At 43.7% G+C, this 19,421-nt stretch overlaps 1 protein-coding gene across 18 annotated transcripts in view; it reads left to right on the forward strand.

Moving 5' to 3' along the window:
- Window positions 1-19,421, forward strand: part of LOC129851079 (calcium/calmodulin-dependent protein kinase type II subunit gamma-like) — a 132,082-nt gene that overhangs the window by 56,061 nt on the left and 56,600 nt on the right. For all 18 annotated transcript variants that reach the window (XM_055917302.1, XM_055917375.1, XM_055917282.1 and 15 more), the window contains exons 3-4: window positions 5,900-5,959; window positions 17,063-17,117. In XM_055917302.1, coding sequence (XP_055773277.1) covers window positions 5,900-5,959; window positions 17,063-17,117 — 115 coding nt within the window. The remainder of the gene's footprint in view (window positions 1-5,899; window positions 5,960-17,062; window positions 17,118-19,421) is intronic.

Consider the following 19,421-nt stretch of genomic DNA (forward strand, 5'->3'; position numbering starts at 1 on the left):
GTTACAGTGAGAAGCTTCCTCTTGAGTATACAGCTTGATGAAAACCAGTCAATTATCAGGTCCCCAAGAAAGTAGACCTCTCTGTTTACATCACATACACTATCAAGCATTTCACATATATTATTTAGATACTGACTGTTAGCACTTGGTGGCCTGTAGCAACACCCCAAAAGAAAAGGCTTTTGATGTGCCAAGTGAACCTGCAACCACAACACTTCAATAACACTTGACATAAGATTTTCTCTAAGCATTAAAGGGATATATATAGCTCTGAATATATACAGCAACACCTCCACCATAAGTATTTCTGTTATATCCTTGAATTGCTACTGCTGTATCATCAAATGAATTATCTAGTTGAGTCTTAGAAATGGCTAATATAGAAATGTTATCGGATGTCAGCAATTTATTAATTTCATGAACCTTATTTCTAAGGCTACATATATTAATATGGGATATTTTCAGCCCTTTCCTGGGCAGCTTATCAGGATAGTCCTCGTTGAGGAAAATATACGTTCCTCTCAAGTTCTTGGCTCTTTCCAGAACAGCTACCTTGTCCTTGAACCTCAGGAACTAGACCACTATCGGCCTGGGCCTGTCACCTGGGCCGGTGGTGGGTTTTCCATTCCTGTGGGTGCGCTCCACCTCAATCTTTCTGTGGTCCATCTTCAATTTCTCAGAGATCATTTCCCTCACTTTGTCCTCAGACTCCGTCCAGGTCTCATGTGGAGATTCTGTAATTCCGTCCACAGCCATATTGTTCCGCCTTAGTGAACACATTGCTTGCAAAGCGTAATTCTAATAATGAGAATGGCAAGACTGGAATAATAATATTGAATGCATTAACAGAAATGACCGTAACCAAAGTAACAAACATTGTAGATTAGAAATTTTAGGAATTAACGGTTAATGTACTACTGGTGATATATGTAATGGGGAATTTATATACGCTAACAATCAAATGCAAACAATTCACACAATGAAGTTAAGAAACAATTAATGTGCACAAATTGGCAGGAGAGAGCGCATTCTGGAGAGAGAAGTGCATTGTGCATCAGGGCACATGGTCAATCCGTCACCTGCATTGGCCATGCAGCATTATGGTGATACGGCCTCAGCAGAAATAAGGGCATTCATACTTCTTGTGCTGAGCTGTTTTGAAGGAAGTTGTCAAGGAAGTGAGTTTATGTGTATACAGGATGTACCGCCCCCACCTACCACAAACCAATCATTTCAATGGGAGGCGGGATGGCGATGCGGTATGGAGCTCGATTTGGCCTCTGCATACTTCTGGAGGCTGCGCAATTGCGTCTCACCCTCCATATGGCGCCTCCGACCACGTTTTGGGATCAAGCATAAATTGTCTTTTAGTCTAGGCCTCTGCAATGGATTAGTTCACTGAGATTGGTACAAATATATATGATACATATTTGTTACTGCTCGACGAAAACAATCTTGGTCGACCAACAGCCTATCGACCAACAATCGACCAGCCAACTAATTGAGGTCAGCCCTATTTAGCAGGCAGCTTGCCTTGGTATTAGGGCAGCGTTGGTTAACTGTCCTGTTGCGTAACAATCACATTTTGGAACAGCGAGTGCATTCTGACATCACGCGCATAAACAAAACGAGCGGAAAAAATATTTGGAAATCACACTTGAAAAGGTTAATGTGTTTTAAAATGGATTTGTGGGTGTGCTTGCAAGCTAGACATATAGTTAGCTAGCTTGTCTGTTGACTGTTAGCCAGCAAATGACTCGTTTTGAGGCTTTAAATCTGAGGCTTTAAAAGTGTACTTACACCAAGATTTCAACTTTCAAATGAATTGGGTTGCCTAGAAAACATGTTATAGTGAATTCTGTTTTAATCCAAAAACAGACCGTGTCAATATATTTGACGACATTGCATTTTTATACTAATGAGCTATTGAGAGAAGCGACTGGAAATGATATGTCACATTCTATTGATGAGGTCACATTCTTTCTGTGGGCCATGTAACAAGTCAGACAGATGATTCCAGCACCTTGCAGCCTGTTGGGATGACTGGGAGGCTCCGCTTCCCAAATCCTAGACGGGGACAGGAGCGTGAGACGGGGATTAGGGAGGCTAGAGGCCTACTCCGTTCTGCATCGGCGTAGTAACAGACACATAACACACACATCTGTCCCTCTGGAGCCTAACAGCTGGTGCCAAGGTCTGGCTGAACTTGGCCCACAATCTCTCTCCTCTTCCCACTGTACCATCTCTTTATCTGTCATTCTATCCATCTATCTGTCTATCCAATCTGTCCTTGAGGGCTACAATTGAGCAGTAGATTTAAATACTGCCCACACACGAATGTTTGGATATGAACACAGACACACGAGCGTTTGCATGAGACGCACACACAGACATACACACACAGTGCCGCCTCTTACTATTAGAGTCATTAACTGGACATTGATTGTATTAGAGTCTGAGCCCAGGAGACTAATTTAACTAAGTGCAATAGGCTTGTGCTGCTGTGTGCTTCTACATCTGCATTGCTTGCTCTTTGGGGTTTTAGGCTGGGTTTCTGAATAAGCACTTTGTGACATCTGCTGATGTAAAAGGGGTTTTATAACTAAAGAATTACATTGAATTGATTGATTGTGCATTGTTATGTGTTCTAGTACACAGATGGCATATATGCAGGGAGGTGTGCCCCTTTCTGTTCAATTAGGTAATTTCAGGAAACATTTTCAGCAAGGAAAAAACATGGTCACACTTTAGAATAGGGAACACATGTTGATATTGACAGATGAGGCTGCACTGCCTGAATGACTGTATATTTATGTATATGTATCTTGTTGATGTATGCATGTATGTATGTACACTATATATAAAAAAGTATGTCAACACCCCTTAAAATTAGTGGATATAACATTGACCCCACAGCCATGCAATCTCCATAGACAAACATTGGCAGTAGAATGGCCTTACTGAAGGGCTCAGTGACTTTCAACGTGGCACCGTCATAGGATGCCACCTTTCCAACAAGTCAGTTCGTCAAATGTCTGCTCTGCTAGAGCTTCCCCGGACAACTGCAAGTGCTGTTATTGTGAAGTGGAAACGTCTAGGAGCAACAACGGCTCAGCTGCAAAGTGGAAGGCCACACAAGCTCACAGAACGGGAACACCGATTGCTGAAGCGTGTAGCCTGTAAAAATCGTCTGTCCTCGGTTGCAACACTCACTACTGAGTTTCAAACTGCCTCTGGATGCAACGTTAGCATAAGAACTGTTAGTCGGGAGCGGCATGAAATGGGTTTCCATGGCCGAGCATCCGCACACAAGCCTAAGATCACCATGCACAATGCCATGCGTCGACTGGAGTGGTGTAAAGCTTCCCACATTGGACTCTGGAGCAGTGTAAACGCGTTCTCTAGAGTGAATAATCACGCTTCACCATCTGGCTGTCTGACGGACAAATCTTTGTTTGGAGGATGCCAGGAGAACACTACCTGCCCCAATGCACAGTGCCAACTGTAAAGTTTGGTGGATGAGGAATAATGATCTGTTTTTTTTTTTCATGGTTCGGGCAAGGCCCCTTAGTTCCAGTGAAGGAAAATCTTGCACGAAGCGAAGTCCATACAGAAATGGTTTGACGAGATCGGTGTGGAAGAACTTGACTGGCCTACACCGAGCCCTGACCTCAACCCCATCAAACACCTTTGGGATGAATTTGAACGCTGACTGCGAGCCAGGCCTAAACGCCCGACCTCACTAATGCTCTTGTGGCTGGCTGGATGCAAGTCCCTGCAGCAATGTTCCAAAATCAAGTGCAAAGCATTCCCAGGAGAGTGGAGGCTGTTATAGCAGCAAAGAGGGGACCAACTCCATTTTGGAATGAGATTTTGGAAGAGATGTTGCACGAGCAGGTGTCCACATGCTTTTGGTCATGTAGTGTGTCTACCCCCAAGCCATAAGACTGCTACATAGTTAACCAAACAGCTACCCGGACTATCTGTATTGACTCTTTTGGCACTAACTCATTTTCACACTATGCACACACACTGGACCCACACATTCACACTGACACTCCAACACATACACACACATACACACACTCACACCTTCACTCACACATAACACGTCCACACTGGCACACACACACACACACACACACTTCCACACTCATCACATACGCTGCTGCTACTGTCTATTATCTACCTGTTGCCTAGTTACTTTACCCCTACCTACATGTAAATACAGTATCTACCTCAATTACCTCGTACCCCTTCACATCGACTCGGTACTGGTACCCCATGTATATAGCCAAGTTATCATTGCTCATTGTGTATTTATTCCTTGAGTTACTACTTTTTTTTTCTTCTTCTATTATTAGTAGTAGGAGTGTTTTCTAAAGTTTATTCTGTTCTGCATTGTTGGGAAGGGCCCGTAAGTAAGCATTTCGCTGTTAGTCCACACCTGTTGTTTTTTACGAACGATTGACAAATAAAATGCGATTGATTTGATGTCAGTGTTGTCATGATACCAGAATTTTGACTTCGATACCCACGAAACTCGATATCGAAACGATATTCAATACTAAAACAACACTCGATACTGAAACGATATTCAATACTAAAACAACACTCGATACTGAAACGATACCACTGCGTATTAGCTAAAGTTACAGAATAACCACTGGGCTTTATTTTTTTAAACATTGAACAATATGTTGCTAGCTGGTAGAACAACTAAAATATCAACAAGATCCTCTTCTATATTCCATTTCTTTCAAAAATAAAACAGAATATTAAGTAACAGAAGAATATCTAACATTTTCCTTATGCATAACCATATCTGAGACTCACCTAAACCGTTTTACATATCAGTGTAAAATTGTTGTTAATGTTGTTTTGCAACTAAACCTCCCTTACACTGCTTTTGTAACACCTTTTGCCTAGTCGTTTCGGTTGGTTGGCCCTCATCTGCTCTGTAAGCAAAGTATTCTGGAGCCTGTTTTGTCAGCAAGCTGCGGGCGTGGAGGAAGAAGCCATGCTGTCTGCATTTTCTCTCTCCTCTCACTTGCTTCTAAAAAGTGGCTCCCGCTGTGTCAGTCGCATGCAGTAGCTTACTACTGAGCTAGCCAGGCTGAGAAGATTCAGACAAATGACTAGACAGACTCGATCCTCATTATCCGTATATGACGCGAAAGACATTTGACAGAAGTACAGAAAGTAACAAACATTGTATTACCAAACCGTTTTTCATGTTCTAGTATCGTAAAAGTACAGAACTTTCAGTATACCGTGCAACACGTATGCATGTATATAACATACATGATGTATAGGGATGTGCCTCCCAGTCCCATTGCCCAATGGTGGTTTGTGATTTTTTTTGTATTTAATTTCTCCCCAATTCTGATCTTGTCTCATCGCTGCAACTCCGCAACGGGCTCAGGAGAGGCAAAGGTCGAGTCATGCGTCCTCCGAAACATGACCCACCAAGCCACGCTTCTTAACACCCGCTCGCTTAACCCAGAAACCAGCTGCACCAATGTGTCGGAGGAAACATCGTTCAACTGATGACTGAAGTCAGCCTGCAGGCGCCCGGCCTGCCACAAGGAATCGCTAGAATGCGACGAGCCAAGTAACGCCCCCCTGGCACAAACCCTCCCCTAACCCAGAAGACACTGGGGCAATTGTGCACCGCCCTATGGGACTCCCGGTTGGTTGTGACACAGCCTGGGATCAAACCCGGGTCCGTAGTGAAGCCTCAATCACTGTGATGCAGTGCCTTAGACCGCTGCGCCGCTCGGGAGGCCACCTTTATTACTTTTATTTAAGACCAATCCTGCAGAATATCGACTTAACAACAGAAAGGTGTGTGATTGTGTTGATGTTCTGACACGTTTCCTTTTCCTCTCCCCCTCAGATCATCAAAAACTGGAACGAGAGGCCCGCATCTGTCGCCTGCTCAAGCACCCCAACATAGGTGAGTGGCTCCTACTTAGCATAGTCGGCTAAATAAAAGTGTGCCTGTATGCTAACCCACCTGACAGGACGAAACCGAGTCGACATCGTTTTGTCTAGTTGGTGAGCTGGCTAACACGATAGCGGTTATTCATGCTCGGCTGGTTGCCTAGCAACAGGTGTCTCTTTGCTGCACATTTGACCGCTGACAAAATCTCGTTGGCTGTCCAGAGGAAAAAAATTGATTTGAGTGGTTAAATTCTGCCCAACATTTCAGCCACGTTGTTATGAAGAGCATTGAGGGTGTCTCCAGTGTCACATGGTGTCACAGAAGCACTCCATGGAAGAGAGTTAGGGTGTAGGCAAATGGAGCCAGCCAGTTAACTGATGCCCACTTGTGTGGGCTATTTGCATGGTGCGACTGGTGATGAGGAGTCAACCCACCACCGCATGCAAACTCAGGGAAATGACACAGTCTTCACCTTGCCTCACACTGCAAGCCAGCCTCTCCCTCCACTACCAGTGAATGTGTGATATGCGTGCGAGTGTGTGCAATGTGCGTGTGTGTGCGTATGTGAGATAGGTATGACAGGAATGTATATTAGTGAGATTGGTGTTAGTGGTGAGCTGTGTGGCTGAGGATGGGGGCGTGTGTGTGTGTGTGTGTGTGTGTGTGTGTGTGTGTGTGTGTGTGTGTGTGCGCACAGGTGGGTGAGAGCAGCAGCAAGCAGGCCAGGGAGATGCGTGTAATTACACTTTCAAAGCCACAGAGAGAAAGGGGTGGGTAGAGAGGGAGGGAGGAGAGAAAGGGGTGGGTAGAGAGGGAGGGAGGAGAGAAAGGGGTGGGTAGAGAGGGAGGGAGGAGAGAAGAGTACATAGCACCGCATGAATGCATCTTCTCGTACTGCCATCGATGCTCATCACCTAGTCACATCTTCAAACTAAACACACGCAGAGCACCTACTTCCCCTTTCTTTTTTCCTTCCCTCTGCATGTCCTCCTTACTTTTGCTTCTATCTTCTGCATCCACCTCTCCTCGCAATTGCTTTTCCCTTCTCTCATCCTCCTCTTACTGCTCTACCTCTCTCTGCTTCTCTCTGTTCTCCAGCGGCATCTCATTCTGGTCCACCTGCCTTCCCCATCTGTCTCTCACCTCTCCCCTTCTCTCTCTCCCTCTCTCTCTCCCTGTCCCAGATTGTTCTCTGTCCCCTGAGGCACACTCCTTCTCTCTCTCTCTCTCCCTCACCTCACCTCACCTCACCTCACCTCACCTCACCTCACCTCTCTGTCAAAGGTACAGTCAAAGGGACAGATTGTCATGTTTTCTGCTTGGACTGCAGATAAACTCCTAACAAAGGGAGTAATTGAGAGAGAAAGGAGAGAGAGGGGGAGGGAGGGAGGAATGGAGTGCACAAGGAGTGCGCTGCCGCTGGGCAGGCTAGTTCATTCCATCACACACACACACACACACACACACACACACACACACACACACACACACACACACACACACACACACACACACACACACACACACACACACACACACACACACACACACACACACACACACACACACACACACACACACACACACACACACACTCTCTCTCTTCCCCCTCACTGTAGCTCTCTTTCTGCACTCATAAACATGCAAGTGACAGACAGTGCAGGCAGTATACACACATGATTCACACACATGATTCACCTACCCTTGGCATGTACTGTTGGCCATCTTGTCACACCTCACTATACTCTCTCACACACTCTCACGCATATACAGTACAAACACACACTTACACATGCACACACATCCTGTGCCTTGAGCAATATAGATGATGTGTTGAAGCATAGGGCTCCTTAGTGGCGCAGCGGTCTACGGCACTGCATCTCAGTGCAAGAGGTGTCACTACAGTCCCTGGTTTGACTCCAGGCTGTATCACATCCGACCATGATTGGGAGTTCCATAGGGCGGCGCACAATTGGCCCAGTGTTGTCCAGGTTTTGCTGATGTAGGCCGTCATTGTAAATAAGAATTTGTTCTTAACTGACTTATCTAGTTAAATAAAGGTTAAATAAATAAAACAAATATTAATAAGTGCCTGAGCATTGGAGCAAACGGAGCAGCTGCAAAATAGGGGTGCAAATATATGTTTTTGCTCCCACGCTTTGTACCAGAAAAGTATCATACTCCATTGGGTAATTTGTCATTTTCTATGATTAGTAATGTTTTGAACTAGTCTGTATTACAATAGATATGTTTAAAACCTGTTATGGCTGCAGCCCGACACCGGTACACCTATGACAACATCCAGCTCAAAGTGCAGGGAGCGAAATTCAAAATCTATTTTTTTTTAATATTTAACTTTTTCACATTAACAAGTCCAATACAGCATATGAAAGGTACACATCTTGTGAATCAAGCCAACATGTCCGATTTTTAAAATGTTTTACAGGGAAGACAAAATATGTAAATCTATTAGCGAACCACGTTAGCAAAAGGCACCATTTTTCTTAGTCCACCATTTTTTCTCAACACCAGTAGCTATCACCAATTCGACCAAATAAAGATATTGATAGCCACTAACCAAGAAAAAACCTCATCAGATGACAGTCTGATAACATATTTATTGTATAGCATAGCTTTTTTTTTGAAAAATGTGCATATTTCAGGTATAAATTATAGTTTGCCATTGCAGCCACCATCACAAATCTCACCAAAGCGACTAGAATTACTACAGAGAGCAACGTGTATTACCAATTTACTCATCATAAAACATTTCTTAAAAATACACAGCGCATAGCAATGGAAAGACACAGATCTTGTGAATTCAGACAACATTTCAGATTTTCGAAGTGTTTTACAGCAAAAACACAATAAATCGTTATATTAGCATACCACATATGCAAACGTTACCCGAGCATTGATTCAAGCCAAAGAGAGCGATATCGTTATCATCGCCAAAATATATAAATTTTTTCACTAACCTTCTCAGAATTCTTCCGATGACACTCCTGTAACATCATATTACAACATACATATAGAGTTTGTTCGAAAATGTGCATATTTAGCCAGAAAAATCGTGGTTATACAATGAGAATAGTAGTTAAACTGGTCTGAAAATGTCGGTCGCCATCTTTGAGAGTGATCTAGTCTAATCGATAACTAATCATAAACTTGACTAAAAAATACAGGGTTGACAGGAATCGAAAGACAAATTAGTTTAATGCAATCGCTGAATTACTTTTCTAAAATTATCCTTACTGTGCAATACAGGGTTGGCCAAGTGAAGCTACAACAAAAAAAATGGCGGAATATGCGTTTAACATTTTTATACAGAACAACGATTTATCATCATAAATAGTTCTTACTATGAGCTGTTCTTCCATCAGAATCTTGGGCAATGAATCCTTTCTTGGGTCTAATCGTCTTTTGGTCGAAAGATGTCCTCTTGCCATGTGGAAATGACCACTAACGTTCGGCATGAATTGGAAACGTGCCCAGCGGTTCAAAGTGCATCAGAAAGAAATGCCTCAATCGCACTAAACGGATATAAATTGCTATAAAACGGTTTAAATTAACTACCTTATGATGTTTTTAACACCTATAACGAGTAAAAACATGACCGGAGAAATATTACTGGCTAAACAACAGCTTGGAAAGAGAGCCAGTCCGACATCCATCGTGCTTCAGGCGTAGGAAGAAAAGGAAGCTACTTCCACCTTGTGCTCTTTTATACAGGCCCTGATTGCGCAATCGACTCCATTCAAAGCGTCACCACGTAATGACATCCAGAGGAAGACGTACGGAGTGTTTGTATCCTCATAGCATTTACAGGGACTTTTAAACTCACCCCAGAACAGGGGCCAAGATTTCTGAAATCTCACACCCTGTCAGGAAAAGTGCTGTAGAAGGAGTTCTGTTTCACTCAGAGACAAAATTCCAACGGCTATAGAAACTAGAGAGTGTTTTCTATCCAATAATAATAATAATATGCATATTGTACGAGCAAGAATTGAGTACGAGGCCGTTTGAAATGGGCACGATTTAGCTGGCTACTCAGTAACGCCCCCTGCAGCCATAAGAAGTTTAAAAAAAAATCATTGTGACAGTGTTTCAAACAAAAAAAATGTAAATAGAAGGATGTGCATGAGTCTCTAACTAGAGATCATTTATTTTTCAAATACTGTATAACAATTTGGTAGAATGTACTTAGATTTTTTGTTTTATTTTGACTTGAAGACAACGTTAATTTGCTTTGACTCTAGAGTTCCAAAGACCTAAAAAGAAACCAAGCCAAACATCACTCATGCCTACAGAAATATAAAAAGTATCTAACTACAGTCCTTGCCAAATGACAACAGTTTCATCACAAATTCAAAATGGTAATAATGTGTTCCAATAACTAGTTGCAGTTTTGGAATAATTGCGTCCCGTTTATTTTCCGCTTACGCGGAACCCAAACCGGCTGCGCGCGTGCGTCATCGTGCACTATCGTGCATAAATGTATTTTGTCCCCCTACACCAAACGCGATCACGACATGCAGGTTAAAATTTCAAAACAAACTCTGAACCAATGATATTCATTTGGGGACAGGTCGAAAAGCATTAAACATGTATGGCAATTTAGCTAGTTAGCTTGCACTTGCTAGCTAATTTGTCCTATTTAGCTAGCTTGCTGTTGCTAGCTAATTTGTCCTGGGATATAAGCATTGAGTTGTTATTTTACCTGAACTGCACAAGGTCCTCTACTCCGACAAATTAATCCACACATAAAACGGCCAAACAAATCGTTTCTAGTCATCTCTCCTCCTTCCAGGCTTTTACATCGTTGAACTTATATGGTGATTGCATCTAAACTTTCATAGTATTACCACGACAACCGGCACAACAGTTTGTCTTTCAATCAGCAGGTGGGTACCTGCTTCTATAAACCAATGAGGAGATGGGAGAGTTAGGACTTTCAGCGCGATCTGCGTCAGAAATAGGAATTACTTATTTTTTAGCCCTTGGTAACGCAGACGCTCGTTGACGCAGTGCAATAATTGAATAACATGGATTTCTACATTTATTTTGTGACGCTCACGCACGCGACGTGTCCGGTCTGGTCAGCATGTTAGGCTACTTTGCGAACTGGGCTTGAAAACAGGTGGTAGGCCTATACCCTACGATCCAAAATGCAATATGGTTTGATGAGAACACTCACATTTTGCCAAAGCCGTGTGGCCGACACCAAGACACACACGGACAGCAGTGGACGCATACATTCTCTCCAAATGACAATCACCAAATGTCATTACACTTTTTGGTGATTTCTGTAACAGATGTCTCTTTCCATACGCAACTGGTTGGAGGCTGTAAATATGTTGTGGGTGGATGAATGTGCACGGGTAGCCTAGTAAAGGAGCCCTTTGAAGTGATTATTTGACAATCAGACAAAAACATCATGACTGGTTGTGTTGATGCCACAATAAAAAGGTGATCCACACATATAGCTGGATTAGGCAGCCGCCAAGAGCGACAGTTTGACGGAGAGGTCATTTTCCAAGCTAAACTGACCAAGACGTGCCTCCAACAACACATAACACCTCACATTATTCTGCTCAAAAACAATGAGAACTTCTCTCACCCAGTGGGCTGAGGGTCATTTAGGTGAGCGCTGATGCCACCCCATGATAAGCAGTGCCCACTTTGTCGAAGGCAGGGGCGCAAAATATTTAGCTCCATGCCCAGCGCGCTTCTCCAGGTTGCTGTTGGAGAGACTCGGCGCTTCGGAGCTACACCAACGCTCCATCAACTTAATTTAGCCTTACATAAAGGATGTAGCCTATGGTAGAAAGAGTAGCACCCTATGTGGATTTTCTGTAGCCCATAGACTGGAGACCATCTGTATTACAATGTCATGAGACTGACACTTTTTCAATCATTAGCTTATTAATGAGGAGAGAGAATGCAGGAGAAAGTCAACTAAAAAGGCAAGCGGGCAGACATCAGCTTTGGAGCAGCTGCGGCATAATCAAACAGAGGTGGGCAGCAAATGGTGCTGAAAGTAATTCATTTAAACAATTGTCTTCATTTTAATTTGAATTAACTAACAACGAGGGCTTTGTTGGAGCCTATTTCGTCCTATTCAAAACAAGGTGGAGGTCGGCCTACCCGTTTGACAGATGCAATTATGCTATCCATAGACTTGTCGGTTTTGTCAAATCCTCCTATACTGTCACCACGCACTCTTTAAATACCTCCGTGTCTGGGAAGGGCTTGGTGTGTTCGGTTAAAACCAGGGCTCAAACTGAGTGAGGGTATGCAGTGAGGGTATACACTTTGGTAAAGAAAATGGCAATAGGATACCTATTGGTAACTTTATAGAAAACAAAAGAATACAGATAATATATAGCGTTCTATAACAATGCATAACGCCATGATGCCTTGTGCTAGAAACAAGCTTTAAAATGCCCACAAAAGACGTGACTCTGAGGCATGTGGGGATATATTGATTTGTCTCTATGACATTCTGAAGTTGAGCTGCAGCCTTCAACATTTTTTATTTGATATTATGTCCCTATTAATTGAGCTTTTCACTTGCTGAAAAGAGAAGATGTTTAAACCCAGGCAGCCTTTAGGGAAGCAATTGGCAAACCTGTTACTGTCACTCCTAAATCCCGCTCCAGCCCTCGACGTCGCCAGGTCTACTAACCACCGGTCTGGCAACCATCATTCTCCATCACTTTGATTACTCTCCCTTTCTTTACCCCTCAGTAGCCTCAGTCATCAGTCAGTGTTGGTTTTGTCACGTTCAGTACGCTTCTCCTGTTTTGCTTATCTGCCTTTGTCTTATGATTAAACTCACCTTCTGCACCTGCTTCCTGACTCCCAGCATACAGTTGAAGTCGGAAGTTTACATACACTTATGTTGGAGTCGTTAAAACTCGTTCTTCAACCACTCCACACATTTCTTGTTAACAAACTATAGTTTTGGCAAGTCGGTTAGGACATCTACTTTGTGTATGACACAAGTCATTTTTCCAACAATTGTTTACAGACAGATTATTTCACTTATAATTCACTGTATCACAATTCCAGTGGGTCAGAAGTTTACTAAATGTCCTCTGGTCTGATAAAATAAAAATATAACTTTTTGGCCATAATGACCATCGTTATGTTTGGAGGAAAAAGGGGAGGCTTGCAAGCCGAAGAACACCATCCCAACCGTGAAGCACGGGGGTGGCAGCATCATGTTGTGGGGGTGCTTTGCTGCAGGAGGGACTGGTGCACTTTACAAAATAATAGAAATTATGTGCAATAATTGAAGCAACGTCAGTCAGGAAGTTAAAGCTTGGATGCAAATGGGTCTTCCAAATGGACAATGACCCCAAGCATTCTTCCAAAGTTGTGGCAAAATGGCTTAAGGACAACAAAGGCAAGGTATTGGACTGGCCATCGTTTTCCTGTAGAAAACGTGTGGGCAGAACTGAAAAAGCGTGTGCGAGCAAGGAGGCCTACAAACCTGACTCCGTTACACCAGCTCTGTCAGGAGGAATGGGACAAAATTCACCCAACTTATTGTGGGAAGCTTTTCGGCTACCCGAAAGGTTTGACCCAAGTTAAACAATTTAAAGGCAATGCTACCAAATACTAATTGAGTGTATGTAAACTTCTGACCCACTGGGAATGTGATGAAAGTAATAAAAGCTGAAATAAATCATTGTCTCTACTATTATTCTGACATTTCACATTCTTAAAATAAAGTGGTGATCCTAACTGACCTAAGACAGGGAATATTTACTTTGATTAGATGTCAGGAATTGTGAAAAACTGAGTTTAAATGTATTTGGCTAAGGTGTATGCAAACTTCCGACTTCAACTGTATATACGTTACATTTGCTGACACCTGCGGTACACCTGTCTAGTTTAGTGGGGATAGGAGGGGGGGGGGGGGGGATTGTTTCTTGGCTAGTGGCGGCAGAATGTCCAGGGGCGGGCCTGTCAGGTCCATAAATGTTTTTGATGCACGGGCACGCACACATAGGAGGTCCCGTACTGGGAATAAATGAAATCTATGTTCACCCCTGTAGATGATATCATGTTTTTTACTCTAAAATAGGTGTGTCTTGACTGTGATAAGGGCTCGGGAAATGTTTCTGTTCTGCTAAATTAACAAAATAAGGTTATGCCATTGCACAGCCGTAGGCTTCTACGAGCAAGTGCCACTGCTGAGGTTACTGCCTTTTTGAAGATTGTCTTCCATGATATAATATAACCAGTTGATATTACAGGTTCAATACATTCATCTTAAATGGCACTTGCTTTTTTATTGACTGGATATACAGTCGTGGCCAAAAGTTTTGAGAATGACACAAATATACATTTCCACAAAGTTTGCTGCTTCAGTGTCTTTAGATATTTTTGTCAGATGTTTCTATGGAATACTGAAGTATAATTACAAGCATTTCATAAGTGTCAAAGGCTTTCATTGACAATTACATGAAGTTGATGCAAAGAGTCAATATTTGCAGTGTTGACCCTTCTTTTTCAGTTTGTCAGAATTTGTGGGTTTTTGTTTGTCCACCCCCCTCTTGAGGATTGACCACAAGTTCTCAATGGGATTAAGGTCTGGGGAGTTTCCTGGCCATGGACCCAAAATATCGATGTTTTGTTCCCTGCGCCACTTAGTTATCACTTTTGCCTTATGGCAAGGTGCTCCATCATGCTGGAAAAGGCATTGTTCGTCACCAAACTGTTCCTGGATGGTTGGGAGAAGTTGCTCTCGGAGGATGTGTTGGTACCATTCTTTATTCATTGCTGTGTTCTTAGGCAAAATTGTGAGTGAGCCCACTCCCTTGGCTGAGAAGCAACCCCACACATAAATGGTCTCAGGATGCTGTACTGTTGGCATGACACAGGACTGATGGTAGCGCTCACTTTGTCAAGTTTTTTTCTGGATGCCCCAAACAATCGGAAAGGGGATTCATCAGAGAAAATTACTTCACCCCAGTCCTCAGCAGTCCAATCCCTGTACCTTTTGCAGAATATCAGTCTGTCCCTGATGTTTTTCCCGGAGAGAAGTGGCTTCTTTGCTGCCCTTCTTGACACCAGGCCATCCTCCAAAAGTCTTCGCCTCACTGTGCGTACAGATGCACTCACACCTGCCTGCTGCCATTCCTGAGCAAGCTCTGTACTGGTGGTGCCCCGATCCCGCAGCTGAATCAACTTTAGGAGACGGTCCTTGGGCACCCTGAAGCCTTCTTCACAACAATTGAACCGCTCTCCTTGAAGTTCTTGATGATCCGCTAAATTGTTGTTTGAGGTGCAATCTTACTGGCAGCAATATCCTTGCCTGTGAAGCCCTTTTTGTGCAAAGCAATGATGACGGTACGTGTTTCCTTGCAGGTAACCATGGTTGACAGAGGACGAACAATGATTCCAAGCACCACCCTCCTTTTGAAGCTTCCAGTCTGTTATTCGAACTCAATCAGCATGACAGAGTGACAGAGTGATCTCCAGCCTTGTCCTTGTCAACACTCACAGAGAATCACTGACATGATGTCAGCTGGTCCTTTTGTGACAGGGCTGACATGCAGTGGAAATGTTTTTTGGGGATTCAATTCATTTGCATGGCAAAGAGGGACTTTGCAATTAATTGCAATTCATTTGATCACTCTTCATAACATTCTGGAGTATATGCAAATTGCCATTATACAAACTGAGGCAGCAGACTTTGTGAAAATTAATATTTGTGTCATTCTCAAAACTTTTGGCTACGACTGTACAGTATATAGGGTAATTTTGCAATTAGGATTGGTTCTCTGTAATGGTTATGATAAATTAGGCATTATTGCGGACTGCTGGCATATAGATACCCCCCCGCCCTTCAGACAAAGTCAGGGGCCCATGTGTTGAGGGACATATCACTAAGCCCCTGTGCGTTGAGTGGAGTTAGCATTGGAAGCCTGTGTGTTCCCGGTTTAAATCCAGGTATTCCGTGGTAAGCACAGAAGCGCACTGGGAACGTCTACATTGTTGCCTAATAAACCCCCAAGCTCCCAACCAGGATGGGGGCCCTTTTGTTCCCACAGAGACAAAGCCAGGCATGGGTGTGTGTGTCGTTGGGATGGGATGTGGTGTGTGTGTTGTTGGGATGGGGTGTGTGTGTTGTTGGGATGGGGTGCGTGTGTTTTTGGGATGGGTGTGTGTGTTGTTGGGATGGGGTGTGTGTGTTGTTGGGATGGGGTGGGTGTGTTGGGATGGGGTGTGTGTGTTGTTGGGATGGGGTGTGTGTGTTGTTGGGATGGGGTGCGTGTGTTGTTGGGATGTGTGTGTGTGTGTGTTGTTGGGATGGGATGTGTGTGTGTGTGTGTGTTGTTGGGATGGGGTGCGTGTGTTGTTGGGATGTGGTGCGTATGTTGTTGGGATGGGGTGCGTGTGTTGTTGGGATGGGGTGCGTGTGTTGTTGTAATGGGGTGCGTGTGTTGTTGGGATGTGGTGCGTGTGTTGTTGGGATGGGGTGTGTGTACGATGGCCGAAGCAGCTGGATGTTCTGAGCTCATTGCTCCATACATCACTGTGAGGTGTTACACACATGAACATACTGTACACTCCCATGCAATCACACACACACACACACAGTACATTCAAACTATATCTCTTATGCCAACACATACTGTGTATTATACTGGCCACTGAAGACCGTGAACAGACATGCAACAGGACTTAAGTGGCAGTGCAATAATACTCACTAATGAATGAACCCATGGACACCTGCTGATGTCACCTGAATGAAACAGCTTAAGCTCCTACCTAGAAGGAGCTTCACTTCCACAGCCTGAGGCTACAGGTGATTGAGCAAGTGTGTGTGTGTCCACGCGAATCTCACATCTCACTTTCCACGAACTGCAGGTCACAACGTGACACAAACGAGCTCTCACTGCCCTAAGTGCGTCCCTGGGGCTCGGGGGAAGCAGAGGAGGAATTGTCGAGGCGGGAGATAAGGGGATAAGAGCTGTGTGTGTGTGTGTGTGTGTGTGTGTGTGTGTGTGTGTGTGTGTGTGTGTTGACTGTTCTTTAACTCTCGCTCTAATTCTCTGTCTGTCTGGCTGTTTGTCTGTCTGTCTGTCTGTCCCACAGTACGACTACACGAAAGTATCTCCGAGGAAGGCTTCCATTACCTCGTCTTTGACCTGTGAGTATACTGATACCTGTCAGCCAGTCCCCTGCTCTCTCTGGCCAATATACTCTCACAACTCTCATACTTAAAGGTGCTTATAACACCAGACAATAACATGTGGCTTTGATTGCTGCAGAGGCCACATGTAATGGCTATATGTAATAATTATAAGTCTGCTAAATGACCATATTATTATCATTAATACATCCAATACTCAAAACCATAAGAAATGCTTCTTTGTTTAGTTTCAGTAATAGATAACTGTGATAGTGTGTATGGTTATCAGCAGGTCAAGTGGTGTAGACTGAGAGCCCTTTTGTTACGGGTGTGTACGGGAGGCGAAGTCAGGTGCAGGAGAGCAGAGTAGAGTTAACAGGCGCACTTTTATTCCGGTCAATAAATATGCACAAAATGACATCAAAGTGCCCAAAACACGGAAGATGTACAAAGTCTAGCGCGTGAACGAACCCACATAAGAATCAACAATTACACACAAAGACATGGAGGAGAACAGAGGACTAAATACATGCAGTGTGATTAGATAATGAAAAGCAGGTGTGTATGGAAACAAGACAAAACAAATAGACATATGAAAAATGGAGCGGCGATGGCTAGAAAGCCGGTGACGTTGATCGCCGAACACCGCCCGAAAAAGGAGAGGAGCCGACTTCGGTGGAAGTCGTGACACCTTTGTAGAGCACAGTTTAGCGCAGGGGTGTCAAACAAACAGCCCGGAGGATCCAATCCTGCCTGCAAGTGGTTTACGTATAATATATATATATCTATATATAAATACAGTGCATTCAGAAACTATTCAGACCCCTTCCCATTTTGTTATGTTACATCCTTATTCTAAAATGGATTAAATACGTCTACACACAATACCCCATAATGACGAAGCGAAAACAGAAATACCTTATTTGCATAAGTATTCAGAACCATTGCTATGAGACTTGAAAATTGAGCTCAGGTGCATCCTGTTTCCATTGATCATCCTTGTGTCACTTTCGTTAGAATAACTGGACCAAAGCGCAGCGTGATCTGGGTTCCACATCTTTTTATTTCTTGGTGAAACTCAAACACAAAAACACAAAAAAACAAAAACAATACATCTCAAAACGAAACGTGAAGCTAACAATAGTGCTAACAGTCAACTATCCATAGTCAAGATCCCACAAAGTACAAAGGGGAAATGGCTGTCTAAATATGATCCCCAATCAGAGACAACGATAAACAGCTGCCTCTGATTGGGAACCATACCAGGCCAACATAGATGTATAAATCACCTAGATAACCCACCCTAGTCACACCCCGACCTAATCAACATAGAGAATAAAAAGCTCTCTATGGTCAGGGCGTGACACCTTGAGATGTTTCTACAACTTGATTGGAGTCCACCTATGGTAAATTCAATTGATTGGACATGATTTGGAAAGGCCTGTCTATATAAGGTCCCACAGTTGACAGTGCATGTCAGAGCAAAAACCAAGCCATGAGGTTGAAGGAATTTTCCGTAGAGCTCTGAGACAGCAATGTGTCAAGACACAGATCTGGGGAAGGGTACCAAAATATTTCTGAAGCATTGAAGGTCCCCAAGGTCACAGTGGCCTCCATCATTCTTAAATGGAAGAAGTTTGGAACCACCAAAACTCTTCCTCGTTCTGGCCGCCCGGCCAAACTGAGCAATCGAGGGAGAAGGACCTTGGTCAGGGAGGTGACCAAGAACCCAATGGTCACTCTGACAGAGCTCCCGAGTTCCATCTGTGGCGAAGGAAGAACCTTCCAGAAGGACAACTATCTCAGCAGCACTCCAGCAATCAGGCCTATATGGTAGAGTGGCCAGACGGAAGCCACTCCTCAGTAAAAGGCACATGACAGCCCACTTGGAGTTTGCCAAAAAGCACCGAAAGGACTCTCAGACCATGAGAAACAAGATTCTCTGATCTGATGAAACCAAGATTGAACTCTTTGGCCTGAATGATAAGCGTCACATCTGGAAGAAACCTAGCACCATCCCTACTGTGAAGCATAGTGGTGGCAGCATCATGCTGTGGGGATGTTTTTTCAGTGGCAGGGACTGGGAGACTAGTTAGAATTGAGGGAAAGATGAATGGAACAAAGTACAGAGAGATCCTTGATGAAAATCTGCTCAGGATCTCAGACTGGGGCGAACATTCACCTTCCAACAGGACAATAACCTGAGCACACAGCCAAGACAACGCAGGAGTGGCTTCGGGACAAGTCTCTGAAAGTCCTTGAGTGGCCCAACCCGAGCCTGGACTTGAACCTGATCGAATATCTCTGGAGTGACATGAAAAT

The sequence above is a fragment of the Salvelinus fontinalis genome, chromosome 1, assembly GCF_029448725.1.
Source record: "Salvelinus fontinalis isolate EN_2023a chromosome 1, ASM2944872v1, whole genome shotgun sequence".
Classification (NCBI taxonomy): Eukaryota; Metazoa; Chordata; class Actinopteri; order Salmoniformes; family Salmonidae; genus Salvelinus; species Salvelinus fontinalis.